This window comes from Ammospiza caudacuta, chromosome 14 (assembly GCF_027887145.1).
Source record: "Ammospiza caudacuta isolate bAmmCau1 chromosome 14, bAmmCau1.pri, whole genome shotgun sequence".
Classification (NCBI taxonomy): domain Eukaryota; kingdom Metazoa; phylum Chordata; class Aves; order Passeriformes; family Passerellidae; genus Ammospiza; species Ammospiza caudacuta.
Window position 1 is genome coordinate 681625 of NC_080606.1, and position 19078 is coordinate 700702.

Here is a 19078-nt window from a genome sequence, read left to right on the forward strand (position 1 = left end):
GGTATTTATGCTGTGTAAATATTTGGAGAGAAGATACTGATTGCTGCTGCTTGCATAGTGTCATTACTAAGGGGAAGGTGGGGAGGAGGGAATTGAGAATACCTTTCCAGCCTTCCCCCCGAGCTTCCTGCTCCCCACCAGTTGCCATGCTCTCACCCTCTGTCTCATCACAACACATGGAAGTTACATTGCTGGGGCTCCAGTGCCAGCATGTACAACAAACACATTTTATTAACAGCTACACATGACTTTTTTCCCCCCCCCGCCTCTTCCTCAGTTAAAATTACTATTACTTATGTACATGGTACCACCCTGCTTGAGGGTACCCCATTATTTACAGGCTTATTCACAGAGTAGGGCTAGGAGCTAGTGAGTGTCTCCTCGAGCTTGAGCATGTCCATGGGGGTGACTTTGGCAACCTCAAAGAAGACCCTGGAAGGAACACATTGGCTTAGAGCTCCAGCACAGCCCACACCCATCCACCAGTGCTCCCAGATCCCTGCAGAGGCCCAGGGTGCACGCCGGTGGTGCCACTCCCTGCAGCAGGGACAGGCCTGAGACAGAGCCCCATGACTCTCACCTATGTGAGTACTTGCTGCGCACAGCATTCAGCTTGTCACGGGGCTGGTATGTGAGCAGGAAATTCAGCCTCTTCACCAGGGGGTGCAGGTCCTGGGCACTGTACCCACTGTAGTACTGCAGTGTAGGGGTCTGCAAGGGGACAGCAGGGGCTAAGCTGTGTCCTCAATGACAGGACAGTCATCATCATCCCTGATCAGCATCCAGATCTGACCACAGCCCTAGTGCATCACCCCACTCACTTTCCATTGCAGTGCCTCCCAGGGTGCCTCGGCAGGGACAGTACTCACCCAGCCCCCAAGGTTCTTCATGGTAAGGGCCAGCAGCAGGCAGCTGGCAGCCAGCTTGGAGGGGCTCTCGCGGGCATAGTCGTACTCCTGCAGGGTCATCTCGCAGAGGAAGCGGGCCAGCGTCAGTGTCTCCATGGTGGCACGGGCACACTGCAGCCGGAGGGCAGGGAAAGGCTCAGCCTTTTGAGCAATGCTGCTCCCCTTCCCAGCCTTTCTAGGACCTAGAATACAGCCTTTGGGGCACAGGTCAGGGATTACACACACCCAGCCTGTCACAGACCACCATCCTCACACCCTGAACCCTTTTGAGGGGACCTGGACGAAGTTTCCTTGCTGCCAGCTGGGAGCCTGAAGCCCCAGTGATGTGAGTCACTGTCCCCTGCAGCCAACAGAAGGGGTGCCTGGGGACACCCAGCCCACCCTCTGAATGCACTCACCTTGGCAAAGCGCCGCAGGAAGCGGTAGGGGATGGGAATGTTGATGTCGAACTTGAGGGTGCTGAGGATGCTCATCTCCATAGCAATAAGCTCCTCTCGCTTGTAGGCATCATCACAGATATAGAGGAAGTCATCCACACATGGTGGGCACCGCTCCTGTAGGGGCACAACTGCTCAGCACCCCAATGGGAGCTCATCCTGGCCTCACTCAGGAGATCCCAGCCACCGCCACCCCGCAGGCCCTGTGAGTGTTCACGTGCTGCTGGACTCAGCAAGGACTGTTAACACCCTGTGGGACTTTTGTCATGTCCATACTCCTCCAGCCCTTGGCTTGAGCTCCATGCCTGCATTAAGTAAACTAGGGTGTCCTGATGGTCTATGCAGAGCAGAGAGAAGCTGGCTTTCCAGGGACACCAGGACACAGGTTTCAGCCCATCATGACTGTATTTGCAGCCCTTGGGACAGGAAGGAGGAACATGACAGACATGCCACCCTGGCAGCTCTCAGGGCAGTAACCTGGCCTTCCCTAAACCCCCTCCAGGGACCATAGAGGCACAGCCCCTCTGAGTCTGCACCCCAGGAGAGCACACAAAGAGTCACCTCAAATTTGGAGGCAATGAGGATGGCAGTGGAGCCGATGAGCTGCAGCTTCTCTCTCATGCTCACCACCTCCACCAGGTAGTGGTCTACTAGCTTCACAGCCAGGTACAGTGTCTCATGGTTCAGCTCAAAGTTCTCCTTCAAGAATGAGAGTGGGGGTCAGAACAGAGTGTCAGACAGAAGTTCGGCCTGGCCAGCCCCTTCCAGGCCTCACAGAGGCCAGGGGTACCTATGGGCCAGGCTTAGAGGGAGGGATGTATGTTCATCCCTAGCCCACACAGGAGGAGGATCAGCTCCACACTGGGAATGCTTGCAGGAACCTCTGCTAGCACAGAGGTCACACATGCCAAAGGCAGCACAGGGGCTGCTCTGCAGAAAGCTGTGCCCTCTCACCTGCACCTCCACCATCCAGTCCACAAGGATAGCACGCATGTCCCCACTGATGTCTGTCTGCTTCTCCATGTAGTCAGGAAGCATGAATTTTTCCTGCCAAAGAGCCAGCTGTCAGGGACACGGCAAATATCTCCACCTTCAAACAAGCCCCTTCTCACCCTGTGCAGTGGTCAGAGCCTCTGGGCAGTCAGTGGCCCTGCCTGCAGTCACTCCTTCCCTGGCCAGGGCTGTCACCCCCTGGACAGGCATCACCCACCTCTCTTTCCCGCATGTATTCAAAGATCTCCTTGGCATACTCTGCATTGGCGTAGGGGTCACCCAGCTGCTCCTTGTCAATGTCCTCCACTGCTGGCACCTGCTGGTATGGAAGAGGCAGCAGTAAGGGGGAGGCCCTGCAAGTGCCAGTCACCTTGCTGGGGCAAGGCTGCTGCTCCTCTGCACACCCCTTTTCCACCTGCCTTCATCACCCTGCAGTCCCTGCCCCACTCTTTCCCAGGGGATGATTCTTGAAGGAAGATGGTGGTGCACTTTGCTCTCCCCTCCCCAGCTTTCCATCACCCTGGCTGAAGTCTCTCCAAGGCCCAGAGCACCACTGGTGGCAGCCACAGAGCGGTGCTGTGATGGGCCTGGGGCAATGCTGCAGCCCAGGGTCCCTACCCTCTGCTCAGGGGGCTTCGGTTCCTGTACAGACACCGGCTTCTCTGGCACAGGATCCACTTTGGGCTCTGCAGGAGCTGTTGGGGGAGTTTTCTTCGTTGACCTGGGAAGGAAAAGAGCATAAATCATTGCTGGGAGAAGACCAAATTTCTTGGCTGAAAAGTGGCCTTCCAGAGACTCTTGCTGCTTCAGGAAGGGGCAAAACCACCCCTGAAATATCCCCATAGACTCCTACAACCACTTAGGTTGGAAAAGACCTTTAAAGATACTGAGGACAACAGTTCCCCCAGCACTGCCATGCCTACCACTAAACCATGTCCCAAGGGCCACATCCACATGACTTTTAAATCCTTCCATGGAAGGTGACTCTACAACTGTCCTGGGCAGCCTGTGCCAGGCCTGGACAGCCCTTCTGGGGAAGAAATTTTTTCTAATATCCAACCTAACCCTCTCCTGCCACAACCTGATGCCATTTATAGAAGATCTACTAGTTCCCTCCTGCATCTAGCTCAGCTTCCATCACCCAAGGGAAGCCCCTACTACTTGTCCCCATGGGATAAGTTTGCAGCAAACCCCTGCCCCCAGCTACTCACTTTTTTAGGTTGATCTCATTATTCTTGGCCACCCCTAAGGTATTATGTGCCTTCTGCGCCTTGGGTGGAGCAACCTTCGCAGACTCCTTCTTCCCTGCCACCACCTGGTTCTTGCGAGCCTGTTTGGTCAGAACAGGGGCATACAGGGGCTGCACAGCAGAAAGCAAGGTATGCCCTGCAGGGAGACCTCTCCTCTTCCTAATGGGCATGGGGGCATGCCCCCCACCATGGGGAGCTCACAGGGGGTACCAGAGCCCCCACCCTCACAGAAGCACTCACATTGGTGATGTCTCCAAACGCTGATCTCTTCTTGGGCCCGCCCTGGGGTGAGGACGAAGACCGCTTGGCATGACAGCTCTCCTCCTGCAGTAGAGGCTGTTAGAAGTTGGTGGTCAGCTGCCCCACAGGAGCCCCCCCTACAGCCCTCGCTTGGCTCCGTGCTCACCTTCTCAGGATTGACGTTCTCTGCAGCAGGCCCTGCCTTGCCTGCTCGGGACTGCTTGGTGCTCAACACCTTGGCATTGCGTGGCAATGGCATCCTTTCCCTCGGTCTCTGTGAGCAAGCTGGGGACAAAGCATGATGTGATGGAGGCTACTGCCCACCTGCCTCCAGGGATACCCTCCTAGCTTGGGGCAGCACAGGGGGAGGTTTATCCCTCCTGGGGGTTAGCACATCAGTACTGATCCCTTTCCTGAGCACGGCAGGTGGGTGGTGCCCCAAGACAAGCCCAGGCTCGGGACAAATCTGGCTAGAGGTGCTCCCAGGGAAGAAGGGACACAGACCCCAAAGACCACCACCGAAAGCACTCTGCTGGGTGAGATGGCAGGGGGGACAGGCAATTCCCAGATTCCTGCCTCCCAGAGAAGGATGCAAGGGCTTGCACTTCCTCGGAGAGCTGGAGGTCTTGGAGATCCCCACTCTCCCACAACCCTCAGGATCCCCTGGGGGAGTCGGGAGTCCCAAAGTTCCCCTCTCTCCTGCATCCCCCGGAATTCCCAGGGAAGCTGGGGATCTTGGAAACCCTTACTCCCTTGCATCCTCCAGGGTCCCCACGCCTGCCATCAACTACGGGCCCCAGCGCTGCCCGCTCTCCCGCAGCCGGGGGGGATCCCCCCAGTCACCCATGCCCGGGATGTCTCCTCCCCACTCACCCATGCCCGGTGCGCTGTGCCGCACCTCCGGCCCCGGCGCTTTTGAAAGTAGCAGTTCGGTAGCGGCCGGCCAGCACTGGCCGAGCCTCGCCCAATCAGTGCGAGGCGATGCCAGGCGGCGGCCAATCGGCGGGCTCAGAGGGATGCAGTTGCTAAGGGGCAGGGCGGCAGGGTTTAAAATTCAACGCCGATGACCAATAGAACGGCGAGCATGCGGCAGGGGCGGGGCGAGCGCCGAGCCGGGCGGGCAGCGATTGGTGGGAACGGGCGCCGTTTAAATCCGTTCTGCGGGGCCGTCGTGGCGGCCGGGCCGCAGAGTGGGGGCGGCCGAGGAGCGGCCCCGGCCTTGCCGTCCTTCGGGGCGGGTGGAGCGACCTCCGCGGGCTTCTGGCTCCACTGCGTCCACCGCCCCCGTCCGCAGCCGTGGGTCCGAGGCCTCGGGGGCTGCCCTTTCCCACCGGGCTGGGGGACAGGGTGTTTTGTGGGACAGGGTGTGCTGGCCGTGCACCTTCCTAACCCAACGTCGGGAACAGAGGGCTCGGATCGCTCGGATAATCACAGAACAGTTTGGGTGGGAAGGGACCAAACTGTCCCTTAAGCTTAAGCTCAACCCGTTCCACCCCCTGCCATGGGCAGGGACACTTTAGACGAGCTCAGGGTGCTCCCCATCCAGCCTGGCTTTGGACACTGCCAGGGATCCAGGGGCAGCCACAGCTTCTCTGGGCACTCTGTGCCAGGGCCTGCCCCCCCTCGCTTCTCACAGGGAAGATATTTTTCTTATGTCTCGTCTAACCCTAATTTCACTGTCTGAGGTAGCACAGGAGCAGCGTTCATGTGGTGTCGTACGGGCATGACTGACCAAGTTCAGGGTGAGGCTCACTGGGACTGCCCCATCCGCAGTGACAGGGTCAGAGTTACCAAGGCACACGCCAGAGTCACTGTGATATGGGCTTGTACGAGATACCGGCCGCTCATCGAACATCTGCTGAGGGTAAGAGCACTGCACCTGTATCAAGGACCAGCCTTGAGGCATTGCAGTTCCTGGGGAGAGCCGTGCCATGCAGCCTGGCTGCCGGGCAGGGAGAGCTCGGAAAAGGCTTGCTCAGGCTGTCAGTTGGCTTGGAGTCAACTTCATGTATCAGGAAAGGAATGCAGGAGACTGTCACTCACACCCACAGCTTGCTTTGTTCCTTGATAAACTAGTCCTGGAAAAGCCACCCACTTTTCATGGATGAGACACATGATCCATGTTTGTATCCTTGATGCTCAGTGTATCACTGCTCCTTTGTGAGTTTCCAGCACAGTTCTTTGCTTTCATGCCACCACCATGCAGTGGTCCTGTGCCCTCAGTAGCTCCTGGGGGCTTTAGCACTACACTGAACTCTAGCACAAGTGAAGCCCCCGCTGAGGTGAACTCAGCAGAGCACAGCACTGCAGCAGAGGAGAGCTTCCCTTGGCCACCAGATTCCCAGAAAAACCTTTCAAATTCCTACGTTTAACCAAAGAAAATCCTTTCAGATAAATGCACACTCACGTGCTGCTGTTGTGGGTGGAGCTGATGAACCCCTGGCTAGGGAAATACGGCAGTGCCAGCATCTGGGGGGATTTAAACCTGCTGCCCAAGGGCTACGTGGGCAGGATCAGGCACATGGCTTGGCTGCATGCGGGCAGCTCTGACACATCTCCAGCAGAAAGACCTGGATCATGGACAGCCAGGAGCAGAATTCTGCTCACAGGTTAAGTGGAGGTTTAAACCTGGGTCCCACACATCTTGGGTCCCTTCAGTCCCCAAAACTGGTCAGAGTTGCTGCAGCCCCAGCCCACCTTGTTCCCTTCTTGGCCATTTGTCCTCTCCAGACCCAGCTCCCCCTGTGTTACTGCTTCCCCCGTTGGCCTGGGGGCTCCCTGGGGCTTGCTTGCTGTTGGTTTGGGATCCTGTGGGATCCAGGAGCCTGCCTTTCCCTGTGCATGTTAAAGCAGTGCAGAGCCCAGTCAGAAATACAGATTGGGTGCATACTAGCCAGGCAGAGCCAGGACACATCCCACTGCCAGTGGTTATCCTGTGGGATAAGATCCTCAGCCAAAACTCCCCTCCAAGTCTGCCCACAGCCCTGTGGAGGCTGGGATGAGCTGCCTGCTTTGGGACAGGTTCACGTCTGCCTATCCTGCCCAGGCTTGGCCCTGGGAAGCAGGCTTTTCCAGTCTCCAAAGCACTGCCATGCTGGTGCTCCTGGAAAAGCTCTTGGGAATCCCAGCCCTGCTTCAGGGGTATGACTCCCACCATGAAAGCTGAAATTGCCCCTGGACGTGGGGTGTGTGGGGAAAAGATGAGGAGAGCAAGAAGTGCCAAGGTGAAGCCATGGGTGTGCAGCAGGAGCTGTGCCAGCTGTCCAAGTATTGAGGCAAGGCTGTGGCCTCAGTCCTGCTCACAATCTATGGATGCTGGGGGGCAGCTGGAGGTGAGACCTCCGCAAGCTCTGCTTGGGCTCCGACATTCCCCTAGCAAACCCCCAAATCAGGGAGAATGCAGGTCCTTGGCTCCTCTCGCTAGACTCCTGCTGTGTGCTGACTCAAGAGCATTTGTGCCTGGCATGTCCCTTTCGTGAGGAAAGCTGGGTTTCTGCTTCCATCGAGACTCTTCCCACAGCACTAAAAGAGCCTGTGCTGCCTTTTCGAGTTGGAGCAGACCCCAGCCCCAGCGTGGCTTCCTGGCACTGTAGGACTGCTGAGAAGCCCCTCTGCAGGGTATCTGGGGAGCTTTGCTCCAGGATTGCTTGCCAGAGAGGAAGCCCCAGGCTGAAGAAGAGCAGCGAGGATAGGGAAGCATCATTCCTGGGTCCCAGATGGACTGCTTTTCCCCTTTCCCTTCCCCTTATTCTTTCCTGTGGTAAAACAGGCCCAGCTTGTTGCCTTCCATGGCCTAGTGCCAGAAGTGCTGATGGGAGGCAAGGTACTTCTCTGCACAGGAGGGCTGAACTTTGCTTTGTTCTTTTTCCCCTTTTCATTATTAATGACCAAGGTCAGGGAGAGATATTGTGCCTAAAAGCTGTTGCATTTATTCACTGGAAAAAAACACAGCAAGTTAAAACTTGGGGTCTCCTGCCACTGGGGAAAATAGAGAGGAAAGCACAGAGCCACAGGGGATGACAGAGCTCCTGAATGCCTGCAGGTAGTGAGAGCCTGTGGTTATGCTGAGCTGCCAATGGCTCCAGCCTGGGGAGCAGCTCCCTTGGCACAGAGGGCTGCATGGCATGCACCCTGGGGGGCTGTGCTGGTGATGCCTGCTGTGCTTGCGCACCCACTCCACCTGCCTCTTCCTATGTCCTGGCCATTCCTGCCTCTCTGCTGCTGACATAGTGCCTAAGTGCAGGGTGTGTTTGCAGCACCAGGAGTGGAAGCCAGTACCCAAGGAGAAATAGGAGCAAGCAGCTTCAAAGGGCTCAGGATAGGCTTGGCACAGCTGATCAGGGTTAAACTCTAGAGCCAGACAATGCAAGCTGAGAACAGGGAGGTTAGGTTAGGGTTAGTGGCATCTGTGGCAAAGAAGCCCATGGCCCACAGAACCATTACACAGCCCCTCATCACACTGAGAGTCTGCATGTCACACCCAGCTGGTGGAGCAGTAGATTGATGGACACACTGGAGCTGCCATGACCCTGCTGCTGCTCAGGATGTCCAGTCACCCCAAGGAGCCTAAACTCTTATGTCTCTCTGATGTTGGATCCCATGGAGCCTGCACCCCTCTGCTGCACTCCAGCCATTTTCTTCCAGTTCTTATTTGGTGGCCGATTTGATCTTGTGTATGGCATATGGGCTTGACTCCTTGGGCATCCAGATCTCCCCACTGTGGTCCTGGTGCTCCACTGCTCCCTCCATCGCTGCCGTCAGCTCGGGGCCGAAGATGCTGTCAGTGGCCCGGTAGGTGCGGGTGAGGCGGCGGAAGGAGGAGTCTGAGGAGCTGTCATCAGGGATGTCTTCATCCTGCTCATCCCGCAGCTTGGTCCTGCCCAGCTCTGAGCTGCTGCCCAGCTCTGGGTCTTTGAGAGCCTCCCCCACCTCCTGGAGGAAGGTTGTTTTGGGGCTGATGATGCACAGCAGCAGCATGAGGCCTCCTGAGACTCCACAAAGAAAGTAGAGGGCAACTTTCTCTGGGACACCTGAAGGGAAAAGGAAAGAAAGACACCGGGGTACAAACTGCTCTGCAGTCTGCGGGGTATCAGTGCCTGCAAAGCCCCTCTGCCAGGCATATGGGAGTAAGAGGAGGGGAGCAGGGATGCCCTCACCACCCAGGCTGCAGAGTTAGGACAGACCCTGCCCCAGTGATCATGGAAGTGTCACCTAGACCCTCATCAGCATCCACCAGTCCTGAAATGGGCCTTTCCCCAAAGGAAACCTCCACTGGGATGTGGGGTAGGCAGAGCAGGGGAAAGAATAATCCCTTGTGGGATTAAATGAGTAATTTCCTCTGGCAAGGGAATTTTTTGCCTGCAGAGAGGTGGTCTCCATCAGGGCCTGCAGACAGGGCAGGAAGGAAAAGACCCACTGGGTAATGCGGCCTGTTGGAAAAGGAAGGTCCACAGGCAGGACTGTAGGCACACCGTGACTCTTGATGCTGTGGGTCTTTGATGCTTGTTCCGCCTCTGAGCTCCCACTCTACCTGTCCACCCCAAACCCAGCAGGGGTGCTTGGTGCCCTGCTCCTTTGTGTGCCTGTTGGCCCTGCTGGAGAGGTTTGGGGTCTGGCTGCCTCTGAGATGAGCCCTGGGTTGAGCTGGGGCCATCCGTGATGTCAGCCACCCCCCCAGCCTGTCCTGTTTCCTCAGGTACTGCATGAGACCCAGGGAGGGCACATACCCCAAAGGTGAGCAAAAGCTGCCAGAGAGCTAGAAAAAATCATGCGGTCTTCCTGGAGCCTGGAGAACCTGGGCCCTTTGTACCAGCCACCTGCAGTGACAAGGGGGTGCAGGCTCAGGCACGAGGTGCTCTCAGTGCCCCGTGTCCCGGGTGCCTGCTCCTGCCTGTCCTTCCCCATACCACACTCCATCCTTCCTGCACAAGTGTCTGCTGTCCACAGGGATGACCCTGTGTGTCTTCCTCTCCCCTGCTTTCAGTAGATGCCACCTCCATCCCCTCAGAATAGGCACTGACCAAGGGATGGTTTCCACCATGGGACAGGGATGCTAGGCTGGTACCAGGGATGCAGACAAACCATGGAAGGGCTGGTTCACCCCAGCACAGACATGGTGTCACACTGCTTGTGGTGTAACCTTCTTCCCCCCACATTACCGTGTATGTAGTCCGAGAGCAGGAAAGGGTCCGAGGTGTCAGGGCCCACCTCCTCCAGCAGCTGCTTGGGCACTGCAAGGAGAGCACACACCAAGCATCACCACCCTGCTCCTCCCCTGCAGTCCCTGCTTCCCTGGGGGGTCCCATACCCCTGCCTGCCTGGCATGGGGTGGGCAGAGACACTCCACCAGTGGCCCCCGGCTCTGTGGGGAGCTCTCACCACAGGTGTAAGAGACTCGCAGCTGCTTCTTCATGCCAGGGAGGCACGGGTCTCCGAAGGTGGCCTTGTCAGCAGCCACAGTGCAGTTCCCCTTGCGGTGGCACTTCTTGGAGACCCTGCGCAGAGCATCTGGAGCCACACACTCTGCAGAGACATGAGGCATGGACCCATGGGCAGAGCTGCTTGCCTCTCCCTGCTGGGCATCAGCCAGCAGAGGCCAAGGGACACAGGTACAGCCCAGTGGTGGACTTGTGCCACACTCTGCATGACTCCTGCCCCATTTCTGTCTCAAACCATTCTGGCATACCTATATGGTGTTCTCCAGTGTTCAAGACATCACATTCTGGTTTGCCCCGCAGGAATCGTCCATAACTTGCAGAATAAATGGCCAGGATGGATTTTGGTCGACACTGCAGCCTGAGCTTGTCATTCTCGCACACGGTCTTGACCCGATGGTTCCCTAGAGAGTGACATCGCTGAGTGCCCTGATGCATCCTGAATCACCTCTCTTAGGCCAAGGGAAGGGTTGAAATAGGGCTGCAGGGTGCAGGAGCAGCCATGCTCTCCTCCCTGCCCCTTTCTGAGCAGCTGAGGTCAGGGAGAGCCCATGCCCAGACTGTGCTCCACCTCACCTGGCCGGCACTTGTAGGAAGCGATGAGATACTTGTGTGTCCCAGGGCATGGGTCTGGCCCAAAGACCTGGCTGTGCACTGAGAACTGGCACCACTGCTGGTCCTGGCACTCAGCCAGCAGCTTCTGGAGAGCAGAGTGGAACACGTGTGAGTTGGGTGAGAAGTCCTGAGGCTGTTCTCACATCCTGTGCATCACTTTCATCACCATGCTCAGGGAAGTGGCCTCACCCTACAGAAGTGTCCCATAGCTGCTCCTGCCCACCCCTGATGCAGACATCCCAATTCCAGTGCCTGTTCCTGAGCCATTTCCCCTCCTGCACCCACTGACCTGTGTGTCCTACACAGCTGTTACTACCTGTGCTGGCATCCCAGTAACATAGCGTACTGTACCGTACCGTACCGTACTGTACCATACCATACCATACCATACCATACCATACCATACCATACCTACCATACCGTACCGTAATATACCATACCGTACCGTACTGTACCATACCATAATATACCATACCATACCATACCATATCATACCATACCGTACCGTACCGTACCGTACTGTACTGTACCATACCGTACCATTCCATACCGTACCGTACCATTCCATACCATACCATACCATACCATACCATACCATACCATACCGTACCGTACCGTACGGTACCATACCGTACCATTCCATACCGTACCATACCATACCATACCGTACCATACCATACCATACCGTACCATACCATACCATACCATACCATACCATACCATACCATACCATACCTACCATACCGTACCGTAATATACCATACCTACCATACCGTACCGTAATATACCATACCGTACCATACCGTACCATACCATAATATACCATACCATACCATACCATACCGTACCGTACCGTACCGTACTGTACCATACCGTACCGTACCATAATATACTGTACCATACCGTACTGTACCGTACCATACCATACCATACCATACCATACCATACCATACCATACCATACCATACCATACCATACCATACCGTACCATACCGTACCATACCGTACCGCACCATAACATACTGTACTGTACCATACCGTACCATACTATTCCATACCGTACCGTAACGTAACATACCATACCATACCGTACCATTCTGTACTGTACCGTAACATACCGTACTATTCTGTACTCTACCGTACCGTACCGTACCATTCTGTACCGTACCATACCATACCATACCATACCGTACCGTACCGTACCGTGCCGTGCCGTGCCGTGCCATACTGTGTCGTGCTGTGCCATGCCGTGCCGTGCCATGCCGTGCCATGCCATGCCATGTCGTGCTATGCCGTGCCATGCCATGCCATGCCATGCCATGCCGTGCCATGCCATGCCATGCCATGCCATGCCATGCCATGCCATGCCATGCCATACCATACCGTCCCACGCTATAACGGACCGCGCGTCTCTAACACCCGTGCCGGCGCGCGCTGACGCAGCTCCCTGGGCTCGCAATGTCCCCGCGGTCCGTGCAATGTCCCCGCGTGGCCACAAGGTGGGGACGAGCGTTCAGCCACGGGCCGGTCGGGCCCCGCCCGTGCCCGAGGCGGCCGCGGCTCCTCTCCCCTCCCGCGCACGGGGCCGGCCCGCGAGCGGCCGAGTTGGGCCCTGGGCTCTGCGGGGAGCCCCTGGGTAGCCCGGCCTTGGGTGGCTGTGGGACTCCCTGCCCCTCCTTTTTCCCTTTTTGTCCCCACAAGTCCCACAGCAGTGGCTCCGTAGCGGAGCAGAGGCTGCCGGCAGAAGTCAGGGGTTTATTCCCTTGCTGCTGTTTCGTGACTCCAGCCCGGGGATTCCAGCGCCCACAACGGAGCGTCTTCTCATCTCTCATTATCCTCCTCTGTCCCTGTCCCTCCCGCCCAGCTCAGGACTGAGCCTCCGCTTGGTCTTCACTGCCTGCCAGAACGGAAATTCACTAAGGAAATACAAGCAATCTCTGTTCCCAGTTGCTGCCTAAGCAGAGCTGAGCTTTGGCCGCAGCTTTGCTCTCTTTGCTCTCTGCTCCAGACATCCTTGCTCCTTAAGCAGCAGCATGTATTCCAGCCCCGTGCCAGCATGGCCACCCTACCTTTACCCAGTATAAACCTGAGCTATACAGACCTGCTCTCAGACCTGCCCTTCGGTTTCCAAGCACCTCTGCCAGGCCATACTCTCCATCCTGCAGAGGGGGGGATCCTGACTTGTGTTTGCAGGATGGCTCATAGGACCAGCCTGGTGCTGTGCCAGCATGGTCTGGCTTGGTGCTTGCAGAGCTCCTGGAACATGCAGAATCCCAGAAGGGGATGTATGGTTGGAGCAGGACCAAGGAGGAGAGCCCTGTGAGCTCCTAAGTAGGGCACTGGCTCTTTCCCTTTTCTTGTAGGCAGCTGCAGTCACTGGCTTTGCAGCAGGTTTGCCCCAGCCCTAGCAAGGAGCTGGAGCAGGGTCTTAGAAAAGCAGCATATGAAATGATGTCCCCATCAAGGGACATTGGCATTAGCTTTGGGGATGTTTCATCTCTTTTCTTTGGTCAGCCTCTGCTTTCCTACCCTTCCCCTGCACCAACTGCTGCCATCAAACTGGCACCCCTTTGGTCTGCTTCACTAATCCAGTCCCTGGGACCTGCCAGCACAGATGAGAGCTGCTTCTGGCAGCTGCCTACTGTGTGTGCCAACCCCAGAGGATGCAGCCACAGGGGTGAGTGCAGCATCTCAGGGGGTCCTGTCCCATTTCATGAACCCAACAGCCTGGCTATGGCACTGCCCCTCTCTCAGAGGCCAGCCCCAGATTCCAGGGCATTCTCTGAGCCTGCTGCTTCCTGTGGGATTGCTCCAAAAGCCATCTCAGGACACAGCAGTGCCGCCTGTGCCAGGCTCTACTCTGGAATGCATGGCAGAACATCTCTTTCACCCTTAACTTCCAAAAATGGTCTAGGAAAAGGGCCCCACAGTGAATGACAGATGATACAAAACTGAGAGGAACTGCTGACTCCCTTGTAGGCAGGGAGGTCCCATAGAGAGACCTCAAGAAATTAGAGGACTGTGCAATCACCAGCCACAGGAAATTCAACAAGGGAAAGTGCTGGATTCTGCACCTGGGAAGGGGCAACCCTGGGTGTATGGACTGGGTGTGTGCTGTGGGTCCTGGTCAACCACAACCTCAATATAAGTCAGCAGTGACCTAGCAGCCAGGAGGGCCAACCTTCTCCTGGGGGGGCATCAGGCTCAGCCAGGCCAGGGAGGGGATTGTACACATCTGCTCTGCATGGGGCAGACTCACTTTGAATACTGTGTGTAGTTTTAGTCACCATAACATAAGGAAGATATGAAACTATTAGAGACCATCCAAAGGAAGGCAACAAATACTGTGAAGGGCCTTGAGGGGAAGCCTTATGAGGACTGGCTGAAGATACTTGGCCTGTTCAGCCTGGAGGAGTCTTGAGGGGGTCCTCATTTCAATCTACAACTTCCTCATGAAGGGAAGAGAAGGAGCAAGTACTGATCTTTCCTCTGTGGTGACCTGTGACAAGACCTGAGGGAACGGGCTGAGGTTGTGTGAGAGCAGGTTTAGGCTGGACGTCAGAAAAAGGTTCCTCTCAGAGGGTGGCTGGGAACAGGCTCCCCAGAGAAGTGGTCTCAGCACCAAACCTAACAGAGTCCAAGAAGTGTTTGTGATTCTTTGATTCCATTATTCTATAATCCTGATGCTGATGAAAACCTCCTGAGGGAATGGTGAGGCTGCATTGCCTGCAGCCCCCCAGGCCAAGCAGGCAGCTCAGTGATGTGGAAACAGAGGGTTGTGCAGCCTGGCCCCGGGATCCCTCCCTCACCAGGTGGGCAGTGGCAGACGTGCACTCGGTGCTCTCCTGGGAGGCGTTGCCGGGGCTGGGGCAGAGGTTGGTGCTGGGCACTCGGCGCCCATAGAAGGCCCCGAGGATGCTGATGGTGGTTTTGCGAGGGCAGACGATGAGGAGCTGCTCTCCATCACAGGTGTGGGCAGTGTGGTTCCTCAGCACCTTGCGCAGGTACCCTGGAAGGGGAAAGCAGGGGTGGCATTGTCCAGAGGAGACACCAGGGCCACAGCAGTGGTGGCACTTGGGCACTCAAGTGCTGGTGGCAGTTTGTATATCTTGGGATGAGGCACTTATGGAGTGAACAAGATCAGAGAAGAACAGCAGCAGAGAAGATGGGCTTGCAGCAAACCTTGCATACAGCATTGCTGCCGGGAGCCTGGAAAGCAGCACAGAATAGCTGAGCTGGTTAGCAACAGGAAAGGAAAGATGGAGGCAGTACAGCAAGTCAGAGAAGATGGACAAATTCTGTAAGGAGTTATCAAGTGTTTAGAGAAAATTAGGCTTGTTATGGGGCCATGGTGAGGAGAGAACAAGTGTGAGCCAGAGATGGTGCCCCAGTGACGATCCCTGGAGTCCGGGTGAGGAGGATGCTCTCTGTCACAAATCTGTCACAAGTAGAGCCATGAGCCAGATGAGAGAAGGGTCCAGGGGCTGCTGCAAGCTCCCACAGCTGGCCGGGTCAGTATGGATGAGTGTGAGCCACAGAGTCATCACTTGAGCCCAGCTGACCTCAGGTCTCTGCTGAAGAAGCCCAGTGTGTTGCTGCAAACTATTCCTGGCCCACAACCCTTTCAATGGGAACTGGCCCTTCCCTCCTTGAATTCCCATCACAGAATGCTTCTTCCTTTCAATCCTGCCTAGTTCATGTCCCAAACTACTGCACCTGTTGTTTTCCCTACAGGGGACAACAAAGTGGGACTGTCTGGGGCAGTCTCTCCAAGGGCTTAACATGCAGCATTGGCTCCAGTTAGCATTGGCTGTACTGGATGGGCAAGGAGTCTGTTTTAGTAAGAGCTTTTCAAGCTGCCAGGTGCTCTGAGCAGACACCAGTTGCTGGAGAAGACTGAGGAAGCAAGAAAAGCTGACAAAATGTGATGTGTAGGCCCTGAATGAAGCACTTTGCATCTTTGAATAAAACAAAACGAAAGAGGAAGCATCATAACCAAAGGGGAAGCATTATTTTGAGGCTTGGGAGACTGCAGCAGGGCAACATGGGGCTGCTGAGCAGATCACAGACCCCAGACCCCAGCTCTGGAGTCTTTGGAGGAACTTGCAGCTCAGCCCCAGGCCAGTACTGGGGCCTAGGGCAGGACATGCACCCTGTCCCCCAGCCCCCAGTGTGTCAAACTCCTCCAAACCGAGACAAGAAGGTGGGAGCAACCCCCCCACCCCTGCAAACTGGTGCCAGGCTCAGCAGCACAAAGGGCCCCTTTGACCTTCAGTGCTGCCACTAACCCTTCAGCATCTGCAGTCAGCATCCCTCCCTGGGATGTCAGCGGGTGCAGCTGGGAGCTGCCTCCAGCCTGGAGTGAATCTCTCCCTTGGCATTATCCCTCACAAACTGGGATGAGCAAGTGGGTGGCCACAGCATCCCAGAAGCAAGCCCTCAGTTGCCTCTCTGCATGATGGAGGAAAGAAGAAAGGAGAAGTACAGGAGGGTAGATGGCAGTAGACAAGGTGCTCTAGCCAGGTCAAAGCTCCAGATGCAAAGATGCTCTTTGAATGGCACAGAGCTGGATCAGACCCTTGGAGTGCAGAGCTCATGAAGAGGGGACAGGACAAACTGTCCTGTCCCTCTCCTCTGGTTGCCCCATATCACTGGATGCTGGGGCCTGTGAGGGGCACAGGACCCTGCCCAGGCTGCCAGCCCCCATCCCCTTCCTCTGCATCAGCCCCATACCTGGCAGCAGTCAGATGCTCCTGAAGGTTTCAGAGCCACCCTGGCCTTGACCTCTGCCTAGCACTGACTCCAAACCCAACCCATACCCAACACTGCTGGATGTAGGGCTGTCTAAACTCCCCACTGCTGGGCAACCTTGGATGCAGAGGGCTCAGACAAATCCTAGGGATGGCAGGCAAGTCAGGGGAGAAATATGAGAAGAAATGGATTTCCCCAAATCCAGCCTTGAGGCAGCCACCCTATTCTGCTGTCATGCCAGCTGCAGGCACCAGTGGTTTGTATTTTAAAATTGAGGCTCAAACATTGCCATGGGTACAGAGGTTTCTCCATCACACTCTTTTGGGTCAGTGAGCAGTTGTGAAGATGGTTTTTGGGTGGAGCCATGTCAAGGAGGCTGTAGGCAGACTTTGTGAGTGATTCCTGCCAGTACAGCTGACTCAATCTCCGGTGCTGTGGTTGTGCCGTTAGCTCTGCCCCGATGAAATCACATCCTCCTCACCACAGCCCACACTGCAGCATCAGCCCTGCACCCACCTGGGCTCAGCTGAGGAGACGGAAGGCGTGCATGGCTGTTTTCAGATGATCCCTGGGGAATGCCTGGTACCCAGCCTGCCTGCACCTGTCCTGACTGTTCAAAGAGCTGGGACAGAAGGGATCCCAAATTTCTGCCTTGTCTACACCTATAAGGTTCACTGGCACAGCCCTGGGGAGAGCTTCTGCCCCATGCTGTATCCTCTGGCAGGGGACCCTGCAGCACCCCTGCTCATGAGTGCTCTAGCTGGGGCACAGCCACCAGCTCCATCTAGGGACCAGGTACAGCTTCAACCCAACTCTTCCCTCTCCTCAGAGCAGGGAAGGCTGGCAGGGTAGCCCTGAATGCTCCTTCAGCTCTACACACTGCCCAGCACCGAGGACATGAGCAGCGTGGCTGAGGGGATGCTCAGCAAAGCTCAGGGACTGGCTTGATGTTTGTTTCTTTGAATTTCTGCCTGCAAACCGTCCGAGAGAGCTCAGCGGAGCTGGGGAGCCACTCTCACGCACCCCAGGGCTGTGGGATGTGTGCAGTGTGTTTTCAGAGAACACCGCGGTGCGGAGATGAAGAAGTCTTAGCATTTTGGGGAAACTCACTCTGGCCTGCCATAGTTTATACCTCACTTGTCCCTGCCCCACCAAAGTGCTGTCGCTTGTCTCTCCCATCCTACCAGCACAGTTCTCAGCATCCCCCTCCCGCCCGCCTTCGCCCTGACTCACCGGACAGCTCCGGGCTGGCCTCCAGACGCACAGCAAAGCAGAGGAGGACGGCGGTCACTGCCGGCCGGAGCAGCCCGGCCATGGCCCGGCCGCCGTGTCCCACCGGCCGCTGGCACCAGCCGGGGCTCGGCGGCGGGCGGGGCTGGCGCTGCGCGGGGACAATGGCTCGCTTCTCTGCCCTGCCCGTCCCGGCGCTCGGCGGGCACATGGGCACTCGCCCTTAGCCTGCTGCCCAAGGCCAGAGGCTGCTCGGGACAGCTGGGTCACTCTCAGCGCAGGAACACTTCCCCCAGGGCACCCTGTTACGGGTGAGCCGTGCCTTGGCATCCCAGTGCTGGCAAAGAAACTGACAGCCCCTTCCCTCCTGCCTGTTCCCCCTGGGCACAGGAACAGGGCTTGACAAGGTTTCCAAAGTGCCCCCAGTTTTCTGCCAGACACGGTGAGACAGAAATCCAGATAAATGTGTGCTGTAATCTCAATCTCGGCAAATGTCCGGCCATTCACTCTGTGAGGAGGAAGGGAAAGGCTCCTTGAAGTGCCTCCCAGGCGGCTGTTCCTGCAGAAAAGACAAACACCCTGCACCCGACAATGTGGGAAGGGACCTCTTTGCTGCCACGTTTCTGCCCCCCGGTCTCTGTGGGGCCAGGTACTGGGCATCCTCACACCTTGTGAGGAGGGCACCGTGTCATACTGTGCCTCCCACCTGCAGGACTTAGATCTGATCCCTGCTTGCTGCTTCAGCTGGAGGGAAATGCCGTGGACTGACTGGAGCTGCTGGCTCTTCTCCCGGCTGAGATCAGCAGAGACAGCAGCAGCTGGCAGTGCCAGGAGCCATCACAGCTCTCAGAGGCTCAGCACTGCCCCGGCAGGGGTAGCTGGGGAGGCTGTGGCAGCAGTGGGTGCTGGCACACCTCACCTGGGGTGCACAGCACGAGCTGCGTGGTGGGCGTTGAGCTTGTGGTGGAAGTAATGCCATGGCCCTGGGGGACACTCACAGTGCTATCAATACATACCTCTTGATTATGGGAGTATGAGTCAGAGTGTCCTGTCCCATTGATTAGGGTTCCAAATTCTCCCAAAGTTTTGATGGGGCAGAAAAACATTTCCCACCCCCTGCAACCCCCAGTGTTAGCACCACTCTGGGCTGTGTAGCAGGACCAGGGGAAACATCTTTGTTGGGGAGTCAGCTCCAGGGGTCTGCAAAATAATTTCCTGTT

The 19078-nt window shown here is 56.5% G+C and overlaps 2 protein-coding genes across 4 annotated transcripts; both read right to left on the bottom strand.

Annotated features, from left to right (window-relative positions):
• Positions 1–198: 198 nt before the first annotated feature.
• CCNB3 (cyclin B3) lies at positions 199–4730 on the bottom strand. Of its 3 annotated transcripts, none has more exons than XM_058814229.1 (12): positions 4702–4730; positions 3995–4113; positions 3829–3912; positions 3550–3668; positions 2957–3059; positions 2556–2654; positions 2300–2392; positions 1907–2044; positions 1307–1462; positions 870–1019; positions 581–711; positions 199–432 (listed from the first exon to the last, which is right to left on the bottom strand). In XM_058814229.1, exons 1-12 carry the CDS (start codon positions 4703–4705, stop codon positions 360–362), a joined length of 1269 nt encoding a protein of 422 aa, XP_058670212.1. In that variant the 5' UTR covers positions 4706–4730; the 3' UTR covers positions 199–359. The 3 variants fall into 3 exon arrangements, with proteins under 3 accessions (XP_058670212.1, XP_058670211.1, XP_058670213.1); XM_058814228.1 differs by having other exon boundaries at positions 2556–2657; XM_058814230.1 differs by lacking the exon at positions 4702–4730 and having other exon boundaries at positions 2556–2657; positions 3829–3924; positions 3995–4108.
• A 3068-nt stretch (positions 4731–7798) lies between these two features.
• LOC131563760 (protein eva-1 homolog C-like) lies at positions 7799–18069 on the bottom strand. The gene is made up of 8 exons (XM_058813879.1): positions 17862–18069; positions 14687–14886; positions 10839–10962; positions 10514–10666; positions 10207–10350; positions 9987–10058; positions 9555–9644; positions 7799–8858 (listed from the first exon to the last, which is right to left on the bottom strand). The coding sequence occupies exons 1-8, from the start codon at positions 18067–18069 to the stop codon at positions 8476–8478; spliced, it is 1374 nt and encodes a 457-aa protein (XP_058669862.1). The 3' UTR covers positions 7799–8475.
• Between the last annotated feature and the right edge of the window lie 1009 nt (positions 18070–19078).